The sequence below is a fragment of the Mastacembelus armatus genome, chromosome 13 (assembly GCF_900324485.2).
Source record: "Mastacembelus armatus chromosome 13, fMasArm1.2, whole genome shotgun sequence".
Taxonomy (NCBI): Eukaryota; Metazoa; Chordata; class Actinopteri; order Synbranchiformes; family Mastacembelidae; genus Mastacembelus; species Mastacembelus armatus.
Window position 1 is genome coordinate 13,240,917 of NC_046645.1, and position 21,664 is coordinate 13,262,580.

The 21,664-nt window shown below is 38.7% G+C and overlaps 2 protein-coding genes across 3 annotated transcripts in view; one reads left to right on the forward strand and one right to left on the reverse strand.

Annotated features, from left to right (window-relative positions):
- Positions 1-866: 866 nt before the first annotated feature.
- On the forward strand, positions 867-5,520 carry nkapd1 (NKAP domain containing 1). 2 transcript variants are annotated; one of them, XM_026299205.1, is made up of 6 exons: positions 867-1,100; positions 1,193-1,269; positions 1,871-1,959; positions 2,075-2,215; positions 2,406-2,459; positions 3,827-5,520. In XM_026299205.1, the coding sequence occupies exons 2-6, from the start codon at positions 1,201-1,203 to the stop codon at positions 4,278-4,280; spliced, it is 807 nt and encodes a 268-aa protein (XP_026154990.1). In that variant the 5' UTR covers positions 867-1,100; positions 1,193-1,200; the 3' UTR covers positions 4,281-5,520. The 2 variants fall into 2 exon arrangements, with proteins under 2 accessions (XP_026154990.1, XP_026154991.1); XM_026299206.1 differs by lacking the exons at positions 867-1,100; positions 1,193-1,269 and adding an exon at positions 1,295-1,699.
- Positions 5,521-9,231: 3,711 nt separating this feature from the next.
- Positions 9,232-21,664, reverse strand: part of lrfn1 (leucine rich repeat and fibronectin type III domain containing 1) — a 100,414-nt gene continuing 87,981 nt past the window's right edge. The window contains exons 4-5 of the mRNA XM_026299204.1: positions 12,425-13,820; positions 9,232-10,132 (exon numbers count right to left, since the gene is read on the reverse strand). Coding sequence (XP_026154989.1) covers positions 9,232-10,132; positions 12,425-13,800 — 2,277 coding nt within the window. The 5' untranslated portion in view covers positions 13,801-13,820. The remainder of the gene's footprint in view (positions 10,133-12,424; positions 13,821-21,664) is intronic.

A 21,664-nucleotide genomic window follows, 5' to 3' on the forward strand; every position in this document is an offset into this window, starting at 1 on the left:
TGTAATGTTGAATCTCATTCACAAAAAAAAAGCGACGTTGTAGTTTTAAGTCCTGACCTGCAACAGCTAGGCCCCTGACAGCAAGCATAACATCAGAACTCCTATTCTCAGTCAGGCTGTCTTCACTGTCATAATGCTGCAAAAAGGTGCAAAATGTAATTGGACATATCGATGGCTATAGTTTTGTTGAAAAGTGTTCTGAATTTTTTTATGCCTCGTTGTGTATTGAAGGCTAGGAAAAATCATCTCCTGTTGATTTTCCTGTTTTGGGGATATTTTAGACGCTGGTGTACCATTATAGTGAAGCCTCAGTGTTAAATAGCTAGAGAAAAAGTAATCCACCCTGCAGGATGGCTTAATTTGTGCCTGCCTGCAGGAAGAGGCAAATCCACAGTACTGAGCCTTTAGCTTATCATTTTTATGACTAACTAAAAAACTACTGATTACATACACATCCCAGTCCTCATCAGTTTTGTATTCAGCTATGGTTAAAATTGCCTCGTAGTGGGACCATTAGCTCTACACTATGTTTCATTTATTGTGACTTATTTGAGTCATCATAAAATACTGCAAATGTATTAAAATACAAAAGGCAGTCATTTATATTGTGTTTATTTGAATCGACTGGTGAAAAACGCAGTTGTTTCATTGTAGTTATACTTTTTAGTACAGACAGAGAAACAATACCTCCTATGTGGATGTACTGAGGACGTATTTCTCTTAGTAATACTAATTTCATAATTTAAAAATCGCATTTTTGAAAAACCATAAGCTGTTCCCGGGCTCCCGTACGATGATTGACGGACCGCTGGACCAATCAAGGCGCTTCCCGACGTTCAGTGACGTAGTTAGTGCGACGACATGACGTTTCCGGAAGTCAGACGTACCGGGTATTAGCTGTGTTATTAATGTTGTTGTTTAGAAAGGCACACTGTACACTTTTACGAGAAAGGAAACGGGGAGAATGTGTAGCGGTGCGGTTGTAGCGGTATATGCTGTTTGGATAAGTAGAAAGCAGCAGGTTAGATTTTAAACAAATCATTTCCATGTGGTGTTGGAATTAACCAGCAGTGGTAGCTAGGAGGCTAAGTCGCTAACAGGTGAGTGCTCATGTGTTTAGAAGATCGTGTTGTTTCTCACCTTATCGCCTTAATCTGACGCTGGCTGTCTGGTTATGTCCTACGTGTGTCAGGAGCCATCATGACAAAGCAGCCGACAGGGAAGATCTTGTTGAAGAATGTGATCCGTCACACAGATGCCCACAACAAGGTGCGTTAGAGCTGCGTTACTGTAGGTGCAGCTGGTTACAGCTAATGCAAGGCTAACCCGAGGGAATAAGAGCTGGTTAGGATTCTTGTGTTAAGCCCATCACAGTCACTTTCAGTTTGCCTTATGCGGTTACTTGGTTTGTTATCATACATGATATAGAAATTCAGCAAATTGTTAAGTTTAAGAAGATGGCACTAAGTAATGTTTGGCATTCATGCTTAAAAACGACTTCAAACATGATGGTTTTCTGGTTTTCTGCTCGTTGATTCAGCTCTGCTTTGCACATGAGAAGAAGGCATAATAGCTGTAACATAACTGTGCACAGGCTAATTTCCCTCTGATCAATTATTAATGGGGCTGTTATCCTGTATATGGACTAGGCGTTTTTTCCCCCAGTAATCCACTTTCAAGTCCTGGCTACAAACATCAGGTACTGTGTATGTGACCTGTGCATGAACTGTGTATGAACTATGTGAACCGTGTATGAACTATGTCAATATTTAAGAACTCCATACTTCAATGCTTTTAGTGAGTACAAATAAAAGATTTAAAATATGTCTTTGACAGCCAGTGTGTACTTACTCTTGTTGACCCACTGCAGATCCAGGAGGAGATGGAGATGTGGAAAATGCGAGACTGGGAGATCCAAATGTCCCACGACAAGCATTTATCAGATACAGTGTGTGTCAGGTAGGAACAGTGAATGCCCCAGTTACCAGAGCTCATTTAGTGTTTTAGTGTCATCATGTAGTAGTGTACGTCTGTATGTTGGGATGTTGATTTTGTGATAATGGTCATATTCCAGGGGGCATATGCACTGTGATCGACTCCCAGATCAATCTAGAGACCTGAGTCGAAGCAAAGAGCGAGTCTCAGAACATGACGACAGGGAGACTCGATACTGGTCTCGCAAACTATATGAATTTGAGGCAAATGATCCTGACAGGTACAACATTTTTTTTTTTTCCTAGGAAAATGTTAGTGGCTAATTTCTGAATGGCAAAGTGATCTGCTCATTTGTTTTATTTCTTTATCAGGGACATCACACATGTATCTACACTATACAATCAACACTGACTGGTGAGTTAGACAAGACTAGAAAATTTACACTTTCATTGTATGTTTTCAAATCACAGGTGGGGGCATAGTGGCTTTAAGGAGCTTTATCCTGAGGAGTTTGAAAGTGACAGGTAAGCAAAAATGCAGGACTGCACCATATCAATAAGAGATTATAACTGAGCTACATACACAGCTCAGATTTTAAAGGGGCGAATTAGAGCTGTAAGCATAATGGTGTAGAATTACAGCTGTACTTGGCCAAGTGTTTTAGTTTAAAATGAAGCTGATCTTATTTTGGGAAAATATTTAGGTGACAAAGTAGTACCACCTGTGGTACACTGGTTCCTTGTTATAGTTCTTCCTCTGATCAGTTCCTATTTATTATAATGTAAGAAAACTACATAACCAAACCAACCTGGAACTTGTGACATTTAAAAACTTTGCAGCCAACACTCACTTAAGGCCTAGTGTGTTAGATAACGTAGTGTGTTTCTGATGTGTGGTTGTTTCTGTTATTTTTATTGACCTAATATGAGGAAGTGCAAGTTTTATCAGACCTTTCTGGAAACAGATCATTCAGTGCTCAGGTGAAGCCTTTTAAAAACAAAGCACACTGCACCATGTGCAAGAAAGTGCTGAAATAGGGAGTATATAAAAGAAGAAGTTAGAAGTATAAAGCCATGCCTTTCACACAAGAAATCAGAAAAACCCAAAACTGCTGTTAAAAGCTTCCAGCAAACATCTCAGTCAAACAACATTGTTCTGTTTTGACATCAGGGGCATCACCAATGCCCCAGCGTGAGCCGGTCTGCACCAACTTCTGCAGCACCAGTAAGTGACTTCCGTACATACATTTGAATCTACATCGACATTAAAAACTGCAGTGCGAGGGATTTTACACACTGCAACTTAAAAAAAAATCTGAATTCTTACTTTTTTTTTTTTCGTATGTCTTGAATACTTAGCTTAGATGGTGTTCTAAAACATCTTAAATTTATCTTGCTGAAACCAGCAGAAACCCTGTATAATGCCATAAAGCTGAGAATCATGTTAAAAGAATGATTTTGAAAGGAGGAATTATCTAAAATGATGCTGCAGGAGCCAAGAGAGCCTAACTTTTAGTTAGTGTCAAGCTCCCAAATAAATCTACCACACTTCCCATAACACAATTTCTTATACTGTGGTTATTTAATATGGGAAATCTTTGCTGTCAGTAATACTCATCCCATATGACCTATGAGGTACACAGCATATTTGAAACTATGCAATCATAATTTTCCTGTTAATACACTGAGCTCTGCAAGCCAGAGCTGAGATAACCCTGATGATGTCATGGGGTTTGGTTTTCCAGAACCCCAGCAGACATGACAAGTAAACTTGTCATAAGTAGTACTACATCTTGCTATGTAAAATACATGGATTCCTCCTTTAAGAGCAATATTTCATACCTGAAATTCTACTGTTGTGTCAAGCCCGTATTTATTTATTTATTTTTCAGTGAAAAAAACAGTGCCACAGAGAAAACTGGACGGCATAAAGTGAAAAGGTCCAAGTCTGACATGAAGGCAAGCTTATCAAAACGCTCAAAAAAATCCACCCGAAAGAAGAAAAAGAAAAAGAAGAAAAAGAAAGACGAGGGGGAAAGACGAAAGAAAGCTCAGTGTTTGAGTGGTGATGACAGCAGTGATGACAGCAGCGCTACCAAGGACAAGCAGAGAAGGAAAAGGACTAAAAGTCGACATAAAAACAAGAAAGCTGCCAAAATCAAAGGGAGAGATGAGGACAGCAGCTCAGAGGACAGTGATGATGAAGTAGAAAAGGAGAGACGGGCTCACAGCCAGAAAAAGCGAAAGCCGAACTGCCACACAGACTCAGAGCCAGACTCAAAAAAGAAGAGGCGAAAGTGGAAGGCCGCAGGTGAGGAGAGTTCAGACGATAGTTCTGCAGACTGACATGCACAGACTAGACAAACCTTCAGCTCAGGTAACGACCATGGATAACTACCGCAGATTGCTTTGTTTGCCTTAACTGCACAGAGGGCTTTTCTCTGCAATGCTGTGCTTTGTTAGACACCAACAAACCTGTACTGTTGGCCCTCTTCATGGGCGTTCGATGTAGCAGTATCTCAACACCTCTGCAGTGCTTGAAGCACAGGCAGCATGAGGAGGGATGGTGGGGCATCCGCCACCTGCCTCATGAAGAATTCTGCAGGCAGCACTGATTGATCACGGACTCCAGCCTCAGGCTGTCTGCCCCACGTAGAGACACTCTGTTCTGAAATGACAATTTTTTAATTTTAATTAAGACGATTTAAAAAAAAAAGAGAGAGAATCAAATTAATTATTCACTTTGCTTTTCTCATGTTTTTTAGTTTTGTAAATTTTAATATTTGTACGCTGCATGTGATCAAAGAGGGAAAAATAAACATCTATTTTGCTGTATTTTTTTAATTGTTATATAAAAATGACAGAATACACATTTTTTTAAGTCTGATTTTATATTTTTCTTAATGCTGATGGAAAGGCCAAACCCAACAATGGATTTGTTTCTGTACTGTCTTATTAAACACGTCACAGATCTGAACATACTCTAGGAGCCACAGTTTCCAATGGTCCTTTTCAGTAACATTCACATGCGTTACGAACCAAATTCAACAACATAACAGCAGTGTAACCCAGAGTTAATAATTCATACTTCAGTATTCTGTCATAAGAACAGTTACTTTTCTGATTTCAGGTGTTGTGTATGTTTTCTTTTGTCAGAAAGACTGTTAAAAAAAAAAAAAAAAAAAACTAAACAGGGCTGTTTCCTCTCCATAGGCTCTTATCACTCAAACATGTTGATGCAGTCTTGTCCCAATTTGAACATGTAGGCTTTTTATGATGCAGGAGATATACCTCAATACGCTACTATCTATGATCAAAGTGAATACATTTAGTCTTTTGTGGATGTGCTCTTTCACTGCCATTCTAATCAAAGAGCACGGAGTAGTTCAGCTCTACACCAGATTGCTGTCTCCTGTAAAGCCTTATGAATTGGGTGAATTTAAAAAGATTCAATAACACCAAGAACAGCCCTGATATGACATGCAAACTCCCATAAACAGTACTGTTCAAACCACATTGAACACCATCATCTTCTGTGCTGCTGGTCATTTCCAGTCACACTTGTCACCCTGTATTTGTACTTCACATTTTTAAAACATTAAAACTGTAAATAAATCTGGTAACAAGTAGTAGGTGTGTGCCATCTGGGTATTTTTAGATAATATGATGCTCAAGGAAGTGTTAGTAAACCATTTTGAAAGAGTGTGTGTGTGTACTGGAAAAGCCTGAAGCACAGCACTGAGTCTGTGTCAATAGGCTAAGTGTTTCCTCTAAGCAGCAGAGAGTGGGCTGTGCTGAGCTTGGCTGCAACTGCCCAGATCTTGGAAGTGGGGAAAAAAAAAAAAGCAAACAAAATTGGGCTGGTCAAATCAGCGCTGACGGAGGTTTTACCAACGCATTGTCAAGGTTAATAAACATTTGGAAAGAGGGCAAAATCCAAAATTGAGTTTACTGTATAGCTGCATAAAACTTAAGAAAACCTATTCATAAATTAAGTCACAAAATTAGGAAAATAATAAATGTTTGTTCTTGCTACATCATCAATAATGAAAAATATACGAGCACCTCAAACTAGCTATTTCTCAATACAGAATGTAACTTTTCTAATGTCTATCGCTGCATATCTCCTCAAATGGTGATAGAAACAATAGTTTTGTTTTCCTCAATTTTCGGTTTTCCTCCACTTGATCTACACTGAAATATCACAACAATTACTGGATGGACCTGCACAACATTTAGTATAGACATTCATGGTTTCTAGAGGTTGAACCGCACTGGCCCTGGTGATTACCTGACTTTGTATTTAGCAATGATGACAGTATGGTAACATGAAAAAATAACATAGTAAATTTTGCATTAGTGAGCACATTTGTAGCACACTGACCCTAGCATTTAGCTCAAAGCACCACAAACAGGTAAAGCCTCACAAAAACCGCTAACAGGGACCCAGACTCATTAATGTTTATTATGAAAAAATATAATTTTCCTGCTGTACATCTTTGATGTTATGAAATAATTATATGTATATATGTAATAACTTACTCTACTGTACATAGGCTACTGTATTTTCAAAGTCATTTAGCAAAATAGGGAGCAGGTTTTTGCTAGTAACCAGGTTATTTTAAGTTTTTGGGTGTAGTTTGAGGCTGCTGGAAAACTGGCAACACAAAGCTGTAATTAGGATCAGCCAGCGTGCAGGTGTCATTTTCTCATTTATATATTGTAAAATTAGCCAACCTTTTTTAAACACATACACTACTAGGCAAAGGTTTGGAAACGTTGTCCCACTGGAATGAATGAGAAAGTGTATTGAGACTATCCAACAGGATCTTTAGTGGAACAAGAAAACCACACATAAGTCAAGGCACATTTTCTGCAGTCACTCAAAACCACTGATGAGATATAACAGACTTTGCTCTATCCCCTGCAATTGCTAGCTGTCCAGGCCCAATTTTCTAGACTGGGTGAATGCTCAGCTTCCTCCTACATAAGCAGGTTTCGTGTTGAGTAATGATTACAGATAGGAGCAGGCAGAAATTTGTCTTCTGCTGTAAAAAAAAAAAAAAAAAAAAAAAAAAAAAAGGTCAGCAGTACATTTCCAGACTGGGAAGCATTGGTAGTTAATAAGATTGACAGCAGCTGAAAAATGCATGCACCACAAATGTACAGCTGAGCATTTATTCTGTAATGTTAAGTCTTCCTCTAACTAGAAAAGCAATGTTTCAGGCTGTGTGAAATGTGAAGATTTTTGGATGAACACTGATGAGAAGGGGTGGGGGTGTGTGTGCAGGGCGGATTGAAGAACGGATAACCCCTTTCTTGGACTCAGTCCTCCATCATTGAGGATGTAAGAAGGAGATTCAAAAAGACAGAAATGACTTATCTCGCTGCTGCATGTTTTATCTCTGTAGTCTCAACAGCTCGGTTTAATCTGAGCCTGTGCTAAGTAGCTGTAATCAGAAGGAGAGGGTTGTTTCTGTAGCTGCAAACAAATATCCCATCCACCCTGATCATATCTTTCCCCACTGTCATCCCTTTGTCTGTAATTCTTTATTTCACTCCATTTATATGCAGTATATTACCTAAATTAATCATTATAATGTAGTTATAAGCAGATGTGAGCAAAGTTTTAAGCCTTTATGAACAGATTTAGCAACAAAGCAAAAGCATCTTTGACAGCCAATGAATGGTTTACAATATAACACAGTTGTAATTATGCACAACTTAAGTGTTATAACTGTAAAATGATCCAACTGTACAGTTAAACATTTTTTATAACATACTGCGAGGATTTGTTTATGTGTACAGTAAATATAATTTCTGCTGTGTTACACTGTGTTATTAAGACACCTTATAAAAGGATCTTTTCTATGTGAAATTTCAACTCAATTGATTAATTAATTACTGCTTATTAAAAAGTAAACATCATATGAAGGATGCTACACAAACCCTCTGTTAATAAGTTGTTAATGCATCTACACTGTAGCCCGCAAGTTTAAAGGGCCCTTACAGAGCTTTGTCTCCCCCGAGTGGTAAGCAACAGATCATACACCTTTATTGACAACAGCTGGTTGTATCTGAATGCAGCATGACGGCCAGTTATCATGTCCCTTGTCGTCCCACAGCTCACTCTGCTTTGTGGTTACCGTGCAGCTTTCATTGAAGCCTTATAAATAGCTCCCAGGAATCAATTATTTATCATCTCGATTTGTGTGACCCTCCCTGCAGTGGACGTTCGTGGCTGCTCCTGAGGCACAAAAAGAAAACGGCACTGATACAATTAACCCACACAAAAAATTTAATACCCTTTGTAAGGGGATAAATGGTTCAAACTTTGACATACTAAATAAGGAGAGGTGTGATGACACAGGTTTTTAATGTAAAAACTTGCAGCCAACACCCAAATGCTTTGTAAAAAGTCATTTGACATATGACTTACTTACATAGTTAGTACACATACACCAATGTTTTAATATACTTATATATGTCTTTTTTGATTGTTGTCTTTTTATCTAGACCAGCCAGATACAGTATTGATTAATATACAGTCACATCTGGAACAATACCTATTTAACATCATACAGTCCAACCTGACTGTCAAAGAGGAATCCATGGCCGGTTTCCAAGGTCCATCCTCTCTATGCTAATGTTAGAAATCAGCATGTGTAAAATTCTGTTCTTCTTTTAATTATTATTATTATTGTATAGACTGGTGGTGATACTTGTCCTTGTATCTCGTGTCTTCTGTGCAAAAGTTTTTTTTGTTTGTTTTTTTTTTTTAATGAACCCAAAATATGATTGACATAACAGGATACCTGGCTGTTCACGTTACAGCTATAATGTTTTTTTTTTTCTTTTTTTAATAATTAAACAGTCACATCCAATCTCCGCACCCCCTTGGCATGTCAGAAAAAGAAGAAAAGTAAAAATCCAAAGAAATGCTTCCCATCGTCAGTGTGGGAAGCAATGACAGACAGACAGATCATCTATCAGTGATAGTTTATGATGACAGTGAGCAGCATCCTCCATTCGTACATTTTTAGAATAAGGCACTGCTGCATAAAGAAAGGACATGGCCAACAAACCTCTGGGAGTATAATGGGGAGGCAGGATGAAGGGAAACTGTTCTTCTCCAGCAACTCACAGCAAGTTTTGCATGTGTAAATAAATGTGCTTGTGTTTAACGTTTGCTGTGTGCAGGAAAATTGTGTGTTATATGGCATGTAGACATATTTGTGTTTTTACATTTGTATGTTGGAGTGTGGCTGAGCCGTTTTTTTCGGCTACACTGCTTTCCTCAGACTGTGCTCTCAAGCATCCACTCAGTGCTGCTGAACGTAACTCTCCTGTTAGCGAGTGGTGATGACTCCATGTTGAGCTGGTTGGTGGACTTGTGCCACCTCGTCCTCGCTCTGCGTGGGTAACTATGACTCTGAAATATGGAGTAATCCCCACCGTCAAAAGAGAATCTGTGCCTAGTTCGTGCCAACTCATTAGGGAGCAATCCCATGTTAGCCAGGGCACTTTTCTTGTCTTTGAGCCTGGGAGCCTCATTGGTGCCAGCATTGGGGCCTATAAGACAAAGGGACATGGTGGAGCCCGTCAGGCTACTGTCTGTCTGTGTGTCCTCAGACAGGTGACCGGAGCGCTGCGCGTCCAGGCTGGTTCTTCTCTTCATCTTGTCTATAGTCAGCGGAGGCAGCTCCACCTCCAAGATGGCAGTGGTGGCTGCTGGATCCTCCTTCTTCTCACTGTCCACCCTCATCAAAAGTGCCATGCACTCTTTGGGTGCCTGGGCTTCACGCAGACCCTCATCAGAAGGCTGCTTCGAGGTGGATCGCTGCAGCCGCTGCTGGCTGCCGTTTGTCTGGGAGTGCATGCTGGAGCTGACCTTGGTCTTCCTGTCGTCTGGGCTGCTGTAGGCCTTGTAACGGATCATCAGGATAATGATGAACACCAGCACTGAAGCAACAATTATACCACCGATAATGATGATCATAGTGCCTCCCAGGAATTGGCTGTGCATGAAGCGGCACTGGCTGACCTCATTGGCCGTGTGAAACTGTACGCAGCCGACCACACGTGTGGCTGTTAATGAGGTGATGCCGTCATCATAAACCGCCAGCACACAAAGGTCATACTCCCGCCCTGCAGCCAGATCATTGATTAGGAAGTTCTTGCTGGTAGATGGGATCATTCTGCGGAGAAATTAAAAAATTGTGCAGCGGTGAAGATGCAGAGGATTAATCATGGGAATAAAAACACCCACATATAGTTATTTGCACAACAAATAGAAAACGGAACCATCACAGCTCTAGCATTAAATATTACATTATTATGGATGACAAACATAAAAAGATCCACATTTCATTAAAGTTGACTTATGAGAAAATCTGTTGTTATATACAAAGCCATTGTGAAGATGTTCTATTGGGTTTGTATTTAAAATGACAACAAAAGGTAAATTGCATTGTGAGAAACAAGGCAGAAGATTCTCACTGTCTAAAGAATATGCCACAACAGCCGTTGGCTGCAGGATAAGTGACGCATGATGCGAAGACAGTTTTGATGTGTGAATGCCTAACGTCACATTTTGTCAGCAACTGTGAAACTACACAACTCTAAATAAGAAGAGAGGCATTGTCTTCAGGTCAATATTGGCGTTAATATAATTAGAAGCTTGTTCTTTTTCCTAAAGGGGGGTTTTGATGGTTATCATTTGTAGATAATACTGCACCACCTAAAGACAAAACAACACTCAGTTCCATGCCTAAACTGGATGAGAAAATTATGCAGGACAGAGATTCATTATATCTGACAAAACCGGAAAAAGAAAGTCAATCATTAGTATTAACTTACTCCATGAATATACAAATCCTGAAATTCTTCCCACTATATTAGTTTCACTCTGTGTGCCACTCATTGCATAAGAAATACATCAAATTTGTATTGAAAACAGTGTTTTTAATAGGCTATGCAAATAGTAAGCTTTGCTGAGTATTTCAAAAAATGTGAGCTTTTTTTGCACAACCTTGAACAGTCTTAATTATTTCTCTGTCTCATCAGTTGCAACTTATACATCATATTGTAACTTCCTATAAGCGACTGGCCTATGCTGACACTGTAGGGATAAAAAGCTATGAAGTGCATTTATTCAAGTGCTGCACTTAAGTACAGTTTTGACTTCTACTTCTATATCCAATTTATATCTATAGTTTCAAGCTACTTCTCAGCTCAAAAACACCTTATAAATAAACAGATAAACAGTTATTGAGTATTCAGCAGTTAAATAGTTCAAATTACTCCACCTTGATTAACTACAACACTGAAGTGCTGCTTACCTGTGAATACATCAAGGATACGCATCCAGTGATGCAATAATATAACTCTGAAATGTGCCAATCTGCAAAAGTAAGTACTATTATAATTGAATTTTACTAATACCATTACTAATAATACTAATACTAATACTATACTACTTCCCTACTACTTCACATTGTTAAAGAGTAAACCAGTGGTTTCCAGCCTGTAAGACAGCAGTATGTTTATTTGGGATGCCTTGTTATTTTACATGTCTATAACTTATCAGTTCAAGCAAAGATATTTTCTCTCTAAACTTCTCACATGATTTCATCTAAGTAACTGAGGCTCAAAGGGGTTAAACTGTCCAATATTTGTCCAAAAAAGGCAGAAAACAAAAACGAATGTGTGTACCAAAAAGTTTGTTTTTCTTCTTTCCTTGTTCATTAAAGTTCTCAAAACCACAATTTACTGTATATCATGTCCTTTAAGAGGGAATCAGTCCCTAGGTTGAGAACCACTGCACTGTAGATATGATTAGTTAATAACCTATGAGTCACAAGGGACATTTTTCTGTGGAACAATTACTTTTACTTTCGATACTTGAAGTACATTTTGATAACATTACTTCTATAATTTGAAAGCAGGCGTTACAGTAGTTTAGTGATCTGAATACTTCTTCAACCACTGCAACCAAGCCTATCATTAGACAACCCCATCTAATCACACCGTGTTGCAGCCAATTAATGCAGACACTTGCTAATGATACAAACAGTTACACACAGTGAAATAGTTCGCCCTCATATTATTGTTTATTGTCATGTTATGTTTTAATGAAGCTGAAAAGGCCCTTTAGCCCTTTAGAGTGCTGGATTTCACAATCCTTTCTGCTAATACATGCTACGCAAATATTGAAAATCATTTGTTGAATCTGTAAAAGGAGTAGTGTACATTTTATGCATTTAAGTGCATTTTATTTCATGGAAAAACATGGTTCCATATTTTATGACCCAGACAGCACTACTGGGGTCAGCTTATTTTTGGATATACATAATTATTTACCAATATGCCACTTTGAACTATTATATCATTCAGCAGATGGCAACTCCAGATGTCTCACCTTTCCTCACGTCCCCCCTCCTACCACCTCTCTCTCCCTCCATTCATCCACCCTCTCCACCATGGCTTACCTGTACACCAAAGTATCATCGGCTGTGCTGTTGTACTGAATCTGGTACATCCTGATGCCAGGGATATGGCGCTCAGATGGCCAACGAATCACAGCAGAGGAGGAGGTTAGCTCAGTGACCATCACCCTCCTGTCTTGCTTGTCATAGCCCTTAGTGTCATTGCCAGATTTGGAGGAGGTTGTGATGTCTGAGAGGCCAGGGTCCTCACGCATGTGACCTGTGTTGTTAACAAACAAGGGTAAGGGGATCATGTTGATCTCAACAGCAGCTGTGGCAATGCCTGCAGCATTGGACGCCACACAATTAAATGCTCCGCTGTCCTTCAGCGTGGTGATGAGAATATCAAGGGTTCCATTATCATACAGGATAGTGCGGGAATTATTATGCACCAGCTTGCCATCTGGTGACCGCCAGTGAATCTCTGGATCTGGATCACCCACAGCTTTACATTTAAGTGTCACACCCTGCCCCTCCATCACATAGGGCTTAGTGACAAGATGTTTGGTGATCAGTGGGGGTTCACAGATAAACTCCTCCTCTTGGATGGACCAGAAGTATTTGTCCATGAGGTGCTCTGGTGAGGCACAAGTCTCCAGATCATCCTCTCTTGTCAGCCTGCGGAGCCACAACAGCTCACAATTGCAGTGAAGAGGGTTTCCACCGAAGCTCACAGCCAGCGTGGAGGAGCTCGAGCCCTTGGCGTCAGACAGGACTTGTGCGTGTTGGAACAGGCTGTCTGGTGGCAGCTTCTGCAGCCTGTTAGAGGTCATGTCCAGGCGGACCAGCTTGGTGAGCAGTGTAAAAGTACCCGCTCCAATGTGGTCAATCAGGTTGTGGTCCAGTGTGAGTGTGTTAATGTTAGTCATTCTGGCGATGGCTTCCCAAGGCAGGCTGCGCAGGTTGTTACTGGAAAGATCTAAATCCTCTATAGTGGAAACAAACTCATCAAAGGAGGTGGGAGCCACCTGGTGGATCTGATTGTTTCCAAGGATGAGGTGCCGCAGGTTTATTAGGCCTTTAAAGTGGTCGCTCTTTATAACGCTGAGGCGGTTTCCGTCCATGTGGAGAGCCCTCAGGGATCGCAGGCCCACAAAGGCGTGGGGGGTGATCTGGCTGATGGTGTTACGGGACAAGGTGAGGTGGACCAAACTGGTCATGTTGAAAAAGTCTTTCCGGCGGATAATGGTGATGAAGTTGTCAGTGAGTCGCAGCTCAACGGTCTTGCGGTCGATGGTGGGGGGCACGAACAACAGCCCAGTCTTAGCACAAAGCAGAGTCAGAGTGGGGGAGAGGTGCTGGCAGATGCAACGGCCGGGGCAGCTGTATCCCTTCACCAGAGCTGCACACAGCAGCATGCACAGAACCAGCCGCTCCATTGTTGATCAGTTTCCTGGTCCTGTGCATGAGACAGACACAGGGAAAGTGGAGAGACACTGAGTCAAAATAGAGATTTTGAAATTAATAAATAGCATCATAGCATTTATGAGAGCATGCTGCAAAAATCCAGAGTCTGACCAAGATTGCTGAGGCCGCCAGCAAGCCATCAATCACAAAATGAAATGGAACTATTCTGAAATAATGGCACCTAGGATGATGAAAGGCTGCACCAACGCTATTAGAAGCCCATGTCTCTGTAGCCTTTTAATGGAAGTAATAGAATGTTTTTTGTGCCACCAGGCAGCATCACCAGTGAACCATGTAATTTCTTGAATGATCACAGGGCAGTTTTCTTGTATCAGGTAACCATGTCATGTACAGTTCCATCATATAACAGGACTTGTGTATTTTCCTTAAGCTGAATTCCACATCTGTGTGGAGAATTAAAGGTAAAAAAGGCTGCTTGTCAGCAGCGCTTCAGGATTTTTATGACCTTTTTCTGCTCTCTTCTCTTCCCATGCATTATGATGTACTGCAAAATTAGACAGAAATCTGTCAATGTAAATCACGGGAACAAAGAGTAAAGGTGAAAACAGTATAAATATAGCTTGTTTTCAAATTCATCTGATAGAGGCATTACTAGACGATTCTTGGGTTTTGAGGATGTACTGTTTCTCTGATTTCCATTTAGAGGTATTGATTTCAGCCTTGGAGACGCCGTGCCTGTGGTGACAGGAGTAGAAAGTGATCCTTGGCTTTAATAACCATAAGAGACCCCAGCTGAACACAAACTGTGGTGTGCTGATGCTATATTGCCAGTGGTTTTACTGTCTTTGGCATCCATCTTGATTGCTAATGCCTTTAGCTTCACTGTTGATGAGAGACCCTGTTAATGCTAATTAGATAAAAGGATGACAACTGAGTTTTCTTTTAGAGCGTTCCTGCAGCTCACAAGCTCATCTACCCCACAGTTTTAATATCCAGCAGGTCTAAAATGTCATTCAACCACATTGTCTCTCTTTTTTTTTTTTTTTTTTTTTTTTTTTTAGAGGTATTTTGATTGCTCAGAAAAAGCCGTCTGTGGATTTTAAACAGAATTAGTCTCTGTTTTTGTCTGTTCTGATGTGTGATCCCATTTGTCACAACTAATTTTAGAGCCTCTTCATCCACCATGTTTGGGTGGTGCTGATGTCACACCACTGATTTTATCCCCCACTGTGTGGGGGACAAAGCAAGAGCATCTAATGCGCACAGTACACAGTATAGCCCTAGATTCAATCTCATTTAAATGTGGTCAAATTCATGGAATATATTAAATGACATGTCAAATCTTATAGAAAAGTAAAGTATAAGACAAGCTCTCTTCCTCTATACCGCAGACCTAAACCAGTTCCTATGCTTTGCACATAGACTGTCACACATCTTAGACGTATCGAATGTGATCTCATGAGAGTTGTTGTTAATGTTTAAGGCAGAGAGAGAATTGAGAAGTTGTAAGTGCACTGCTGTCATTTTACATCAGGCTGTGTTGTATTTCTCAGCCAGCGATATAAAAATCTCAGGTGCTTCTCCTTTTCACTTTCCTGTCTTCCTCTGGTGTGAAGACACTGACACTGTGGAGTTGTCACTGCCTCACCCTAACTTTAACTATCACAACTAAATGTCTAACACCAATCCTCACTGTAACTATGCCTAAATCCAAATATAATAACCTTAAAACTCAAAGTGCTCTGGCTGAAATGTCCTCACAATGACGGCTTTGGATCATATTTTTCACACAACCATCGGAAGACATATTGACATTACTTGCTGTCTACTGTCTGACTGTCAGATAATGCAGTGATCTTTTTAAATATCAAATACTGCTGTCCAAAGGCTTAGTTGTGACCTCCATTAAAAATATAGAAATAGAACCACACTAATGATGTGAAATTGAAAAAAAAAATTCTCATCTGCAATTTAGTCAACAAAGAACACACAAGCAAGATAAAAATATAACATTCATGAATAGTTATTTCCATGTGTGCCATTTATACTGAGGTTAAACCATTTCCCTGTGAAGAAAAAAAAAAAAACCACACACTGGGTGTTTCACTGTGTGAAGAAATTTCCAAACCCCCTACAGAGAATTTGTTCATTTAGCAACATTCCTTTATTGCTGGCAGCAAAATGTGTCTACCCTGTCTGAATTAATTCCTGAATTGCTCTTCATGAGGATGCCAGGAAGGCTAAAACTATAACAAGGCTAAAACTATAACAAGGCTCTTGCAGTGTTCACCAGGTTCAATTCAAGATTTTTCAAGACCTGTCAATGTCTTATGCATAAATATACTAGGAAGAGTATGAAAGTACAATGCAGTGATATGAACTACATTTATATCACTTTTGTAGTGCTTCCCAGCAGTGTATCATGATAAAGTGATGAGTACTGTAATGAGACTTGATAAAAAAATGTTGATGGATTGACCAATTAAAATAATGAATTCTTTTTATAGGCCAGTGCGGTGCTTAGTACTGTCACATCACAGCACGAAGGACCCTGGTTCTAATTGTTTTTGACCCTGGCGTCTTTCTGTGTGGAGTTTGCATGGGTTTTCTCCTGGTAGGCTACTCCAGCTTCCTCCCACAGTCCAAAGACACGCAGTTTGGGGTTAGATTAATTGGTGACTCCATATTGCCCGTAGGTGTGAATGTGTGAGTGTCTGTCTCTATGTGTCAGCCTGTGACACACTGGTGACAACCCCCCACCCCAGACCCTGAAAGGATCAGTGCTAGATAATGGATGGATGGATGGAATCCCTTCTAGAGCTGCACTGATTAATCTCTTCCATCAAATGAAAATTAATTACCACCTGTTTCAATAATCAATCAATCTCTTCATTCATTCAACATTTTAAACACTGAGAAAGTACCAAAAGTAGAAAAAATGTTGTGTAAAGCCTTTCATGAGTTCAAAGCTCTAAAGACCTTTACAGACTGACAGATACCATGTGTAAAACAAGCTACAGCAGTGAAGATCACACTTCCAGTTAGGTCCAATATAAGAGCTAAGCAGGGTGAAAGTGCTAAAATCTATGCTTCTAATATTATTGCCCAAGTCGGCTAAAACTCAATATATTAGTGACCTTGGTTGATTTTGTTAGTATTCAGATGGTAACTAGGCCACAAAGCTCATAGTTTCTCAGAGGACCATCTGTGCCAGAGCATTTCCTGCCGCACCGTCGAGGATACTCTATTGATCTTTCAGCATCTGAGGGAGGGGGAAAACTTTGTTGCCACGGCAACTGCGGTGTAGAATGTAGGTCTTTGAATTGCATTAGGATGATGTTGAGCTGCCGAAAAAGCACGGCTCCAATCTTAATGGGTGCTAAGAAAGTGAGGAGGGATGTGAAGAGTTGTCTGAATGGCCAAGTAAATTAAAAAGAAAAGGGCAGCACTGCCACACATTTCTATTTCTGTTTTATTGCTCAATATTAGTGGCAGCCACCAAATCGATATGCAGACAACATGAGAGATCAGAAGGTGAACTGGAGTTTAAGTTTGTCTCTGTGTCCAATTATAGATAGATAGATAGATAGATAGATAGATAGATAGATAGATAGATAGATAGATAGATAGATAGATAGAGATAGATAGATAGATAGATAGATAGATATAGATAGATAGATAGATAGATAGATAGATAGATAGATAGATAGATAGATAGATAGATAGATAGATAGATAGATAGATAGATACTTTATTCATCCCCTGTGGGGGGAAATTCAGAGGAGCACAAGGTGCTACTCAGACTAACTACTTGAACACTTAGTTTTTGAAAGTTGGTATAGCTTGTAACGAATATAATACATAATTTCACATATATATATAATATAATATAAATATAATAAATAAGCTCATACCCAAGCAAACAATATAAATTAAAAGAAAATGCACAACTTAACAGGAAATAACTGCAGGACATTGCACAAGCAATGTTAAATAATATAAAATTAATACTTCACCTTTCCCTCACCTGAAGGAGGTTTCTGATGCTGAAATACCTTCCCAACTACCTATCTTCTTTACCCCATAAGTGCCACCACCACAGAAAAAGCATCTTACCTCACACACCCTCCAGCATTTAAACAACATTTTTTTTAAAAATTCCAACTCAATTTCTCATCAGCTCCAGCACACCTCATCAGTCATTAGTGTCCACAGGGAGAGCCCCTTCACAGTTAAATATTTTCCTTGACCAATATGATATGCATTTTAAATTGTATTAAGGAGGTAAAATTAAATTAAACTTATAACTTTACCCCATGACCCTGAGTAGGAATAAGCTGGTCTAAATAATGAATGAATGAATGAATGAATGAATGAATGAAGATACGACTTTAAAAAACCATAGAGGACTTTTATTAGTGTCCAAAATTAATATAAATTGTGGAATTAGGAGAACAACAAATATTTTTCACCCATAGTTTCCTGGACTGTAAAATGCCATTTTATTAGTGCTTACTTTTTTTAGACTGCAGATACTTTTCAAACCACCAATTCAGCCAACACATGTCAAAAGAATCCCTGCTGATTTTAAGGTGTGGGATGGATCCACAATTTTGCAAACGTAGCAATCTTCATAATCCTGTTCATATTTACAGTCAGAGTCGGGGCAGCTCCATATTTTTATATATTGTTTTAAATACTATACATCACCAATTTGGGAAAACCCAAACCGTACCTGGCAGTATATAAAATAATTCAAAACAGTTCGGTTCCAGCTACTCAAATGAGAATTAGCTAAACCACTGCACATAAATAGAATACTTGTGGGTTTTAGACAAAGCAAATAATTTAAGACATCATCTGGGCTCATGAAAATTCGAACAGGCATTTTTCACTGCTTTCTGACATTTTATAGACTAAAGCATTAACTGACAAAATTATCAATGGATTAATCAATATTGAAGATAATTGTTAGTTGCACCTCTAATAGCCTGCTATTTCAGCAAAGATTGGTAGCGTTAATGCTTTTGCATCCACATATTTTATGGTTCCTGCATTTTCCATCTAATTTCCTGTAACGTTGCTCATAATTTGGTAAATATTTGCTGGTATTTAGCAGTAAATTGATAGGATATTTTCTTGAAACTGCTTTGTAATTTGGAGCTTATTTTAAAGGGAAATGGAGAAAGTGCTGCTACTGTCATTGCCTAATCAGTGAACTAGGAATGAAATAAAAGCTGAAAGATGCTGTACCAAACAGCTTGTCCTATTTCTGACGATGTAACACATTCTTGCTGTTGCATCCTTAACCCGTATCATCCAGTTTACAAAACAACCAGTTGAGCAGCTGCAAGAACAACAATATGTGTTTGCAGCTTCAGAGGCAGTCATGAAAACTTCAGTCAGTTTTTATTTCAACAGTTTGCTTGTTCACCTGCTCAGTTACACCCACACTGTGTAACTCCAACACAACGCTGTTGGAAAATTTAATTAGGACATTTATGAATTCTCCAGGATACTTTTATAAATAAGCAACCAGAAAGACATAAGGGTTTTACAAACTGATCAATTCTGAATATCTCATAAACCACAGACAAAGACACCCTAAAGTTTCACAAAAAAATAAATATATACCTGTCAACCAGTCTCTGTTTAATAAATGATGAGTCTTACCACTAGTGAGGGGACATTCCTATTTCGGAGGATTTGTTCTCCTTCCATCAAGGACCTGGGTCTAACAGACAGTTAGCCTGAGTTTATTTCTGGGTTCTGGTGTCATGGTGCCAAATGTGCACAGGGTTAGAAGAGTTAGGAGGGCAAGGAATCTATTTTGAAAGGACAGGGTTCAACGGAACTATCTTAAAATTGTGTCCTAAAATGTGAATAGATTGAATCCTGTGGAAAGCAAAAAAAAAATCAAAATGCTAAATGAAGAAAAATACAGATAATCTACATTTACAAGAGACATTCTTTTCTCAACAAGATCATGAAATTTTTAAAAAGCGATTTAAAATTACATTCCATTAGAGGGGGGAAGTCAGGGGTTGGGGTCAGGGCTATTTTAATTTCAAATTCAGCAAAGTTTGAGCTGCCAAGACAAGAGAGAATGAAGACAGAGAGAGGGAGAGAAAGAAGATTAAGAAGACAGATATATCATTGGAAAGAAGAAAATAAAAAACTAAATAGTAATTCTCATTATTGTCTATGCACCCACAGACAGTGGTAAATATTTTTCAAAGATTTATTTGAAGTTACTGGCTGGAAATGAAAGGGATACTTATATGTGGAAGGGACTTTAATATTGCAATGGATCATACCTTAGAGGTTTAGCATATACAAGAACTGACTTTTTCTTTTTTTTATAATACAGGTGATAGGTTCAGGGGAGAAGAATGCAACATAGGGCATCATAATGCCCTTTACCTAACATTAAATCTAAACAGAAAGAAAATCTCAATGGATGTTGCTTTATTAAATGTTTCAGGGATTATTGAGAAGATCAAAAGGGAAATAACTACACATGAAAAAAGAGAAACCAGATTCTCTTCCATTAAGCAATCATGTGTGGAAAGTTAATATCTAACCACGTATTTTAAAAAAAATATAGATCTGAAAAATAGCTGAAAAATAAAGAACAATATAAAAGTTCAAATCCCAGGGATCAAATTAAAAAAGAAAAAGTAGATGAGATATTGGCAAATGAAACAGAAAATAAACTAGATTCCTTGAACTCACCTACAAACTCATATGTCACAGAAAAAGAACCAGACAATGGTATTAATCAATTAAAATCCAGTAAGGCTGCAGGAAATGGCTTTCTGCCTGAATGGTATGAAATATTTCAAAAAGATAAGTCCACTGTTATTAAAACACTAAACATGAATAATGCGAATAATTTAAAGATTACAGACCAATATCAAGACTAAATTACAACTTTAAGCGATAGACACTGATATTATCCAAAAAGATTTGAGAATTCATGCGAGAATTAGCCCACTTACTGAGGACTATTCTGGTTTTATTTAGGGACTTCAAACACAAGGCAACATCAGGACACAGCACATAACTGAGGAAGTACAACAGGAGGGAAAAGTACCATATAGCCTAGACAAAGAAAAAGCTTTTGTGGAAGTTAACTCAATCTCAAGATCCAATAGCAAGCATAAAAATAAATCTTATAAAATGCAATATGAAGATATTAGGTGGCTGAAGGTGAGAGGCAAAGAACACACAATCTGGCTATGTGCTCTGGTATTTAAAACAACCAACTATTAATAACTAAAACTTAATGTAATCAAAATACAGAGTATGTCCATAAATTATTCCCCAGCACAGCCTATCCAATAAACAGATAATCACAGATTAAACACACAATTACATTTCTAAAAGTAACTTTTAAAAATAAAGCACTGAGTATATTTAAATTTTTAAACTGAGAAATCCACAAAAATATTGAAAGATTGTTAGTATTCACTAGATTTTAAATCATTAAAATGAATATGCTGCTGTGGATTCTGTGTTCGTTTCAATATCTGCCAGAAGCAATCCCTAAATTACAGTTTGAGCAGTAGGACAAAAAAGGTTGGCCTCATTTAGAGGGCAAAGAAGCCGAGAATGAAATATATAAGCCTTCAACTTCCCATGGCATCTTAGAGAAAATTACAATGCTGCACAACCCCAAATCTTTAGCAGGTCAGTGTGACACAAGATAGAAAGATTTTGAATACTGTATGGAGGGATATAGTACCCAGAGAATGATCGCAAATAGAGATAAGTTCAAGGAAAATGGAAAAAAAGAATGCTAGACTCAATCACTACGCTGACTTTGTAAATTTGGTATACAGTTGTTAAAAGGCACAGTATAATTTAGAGTAG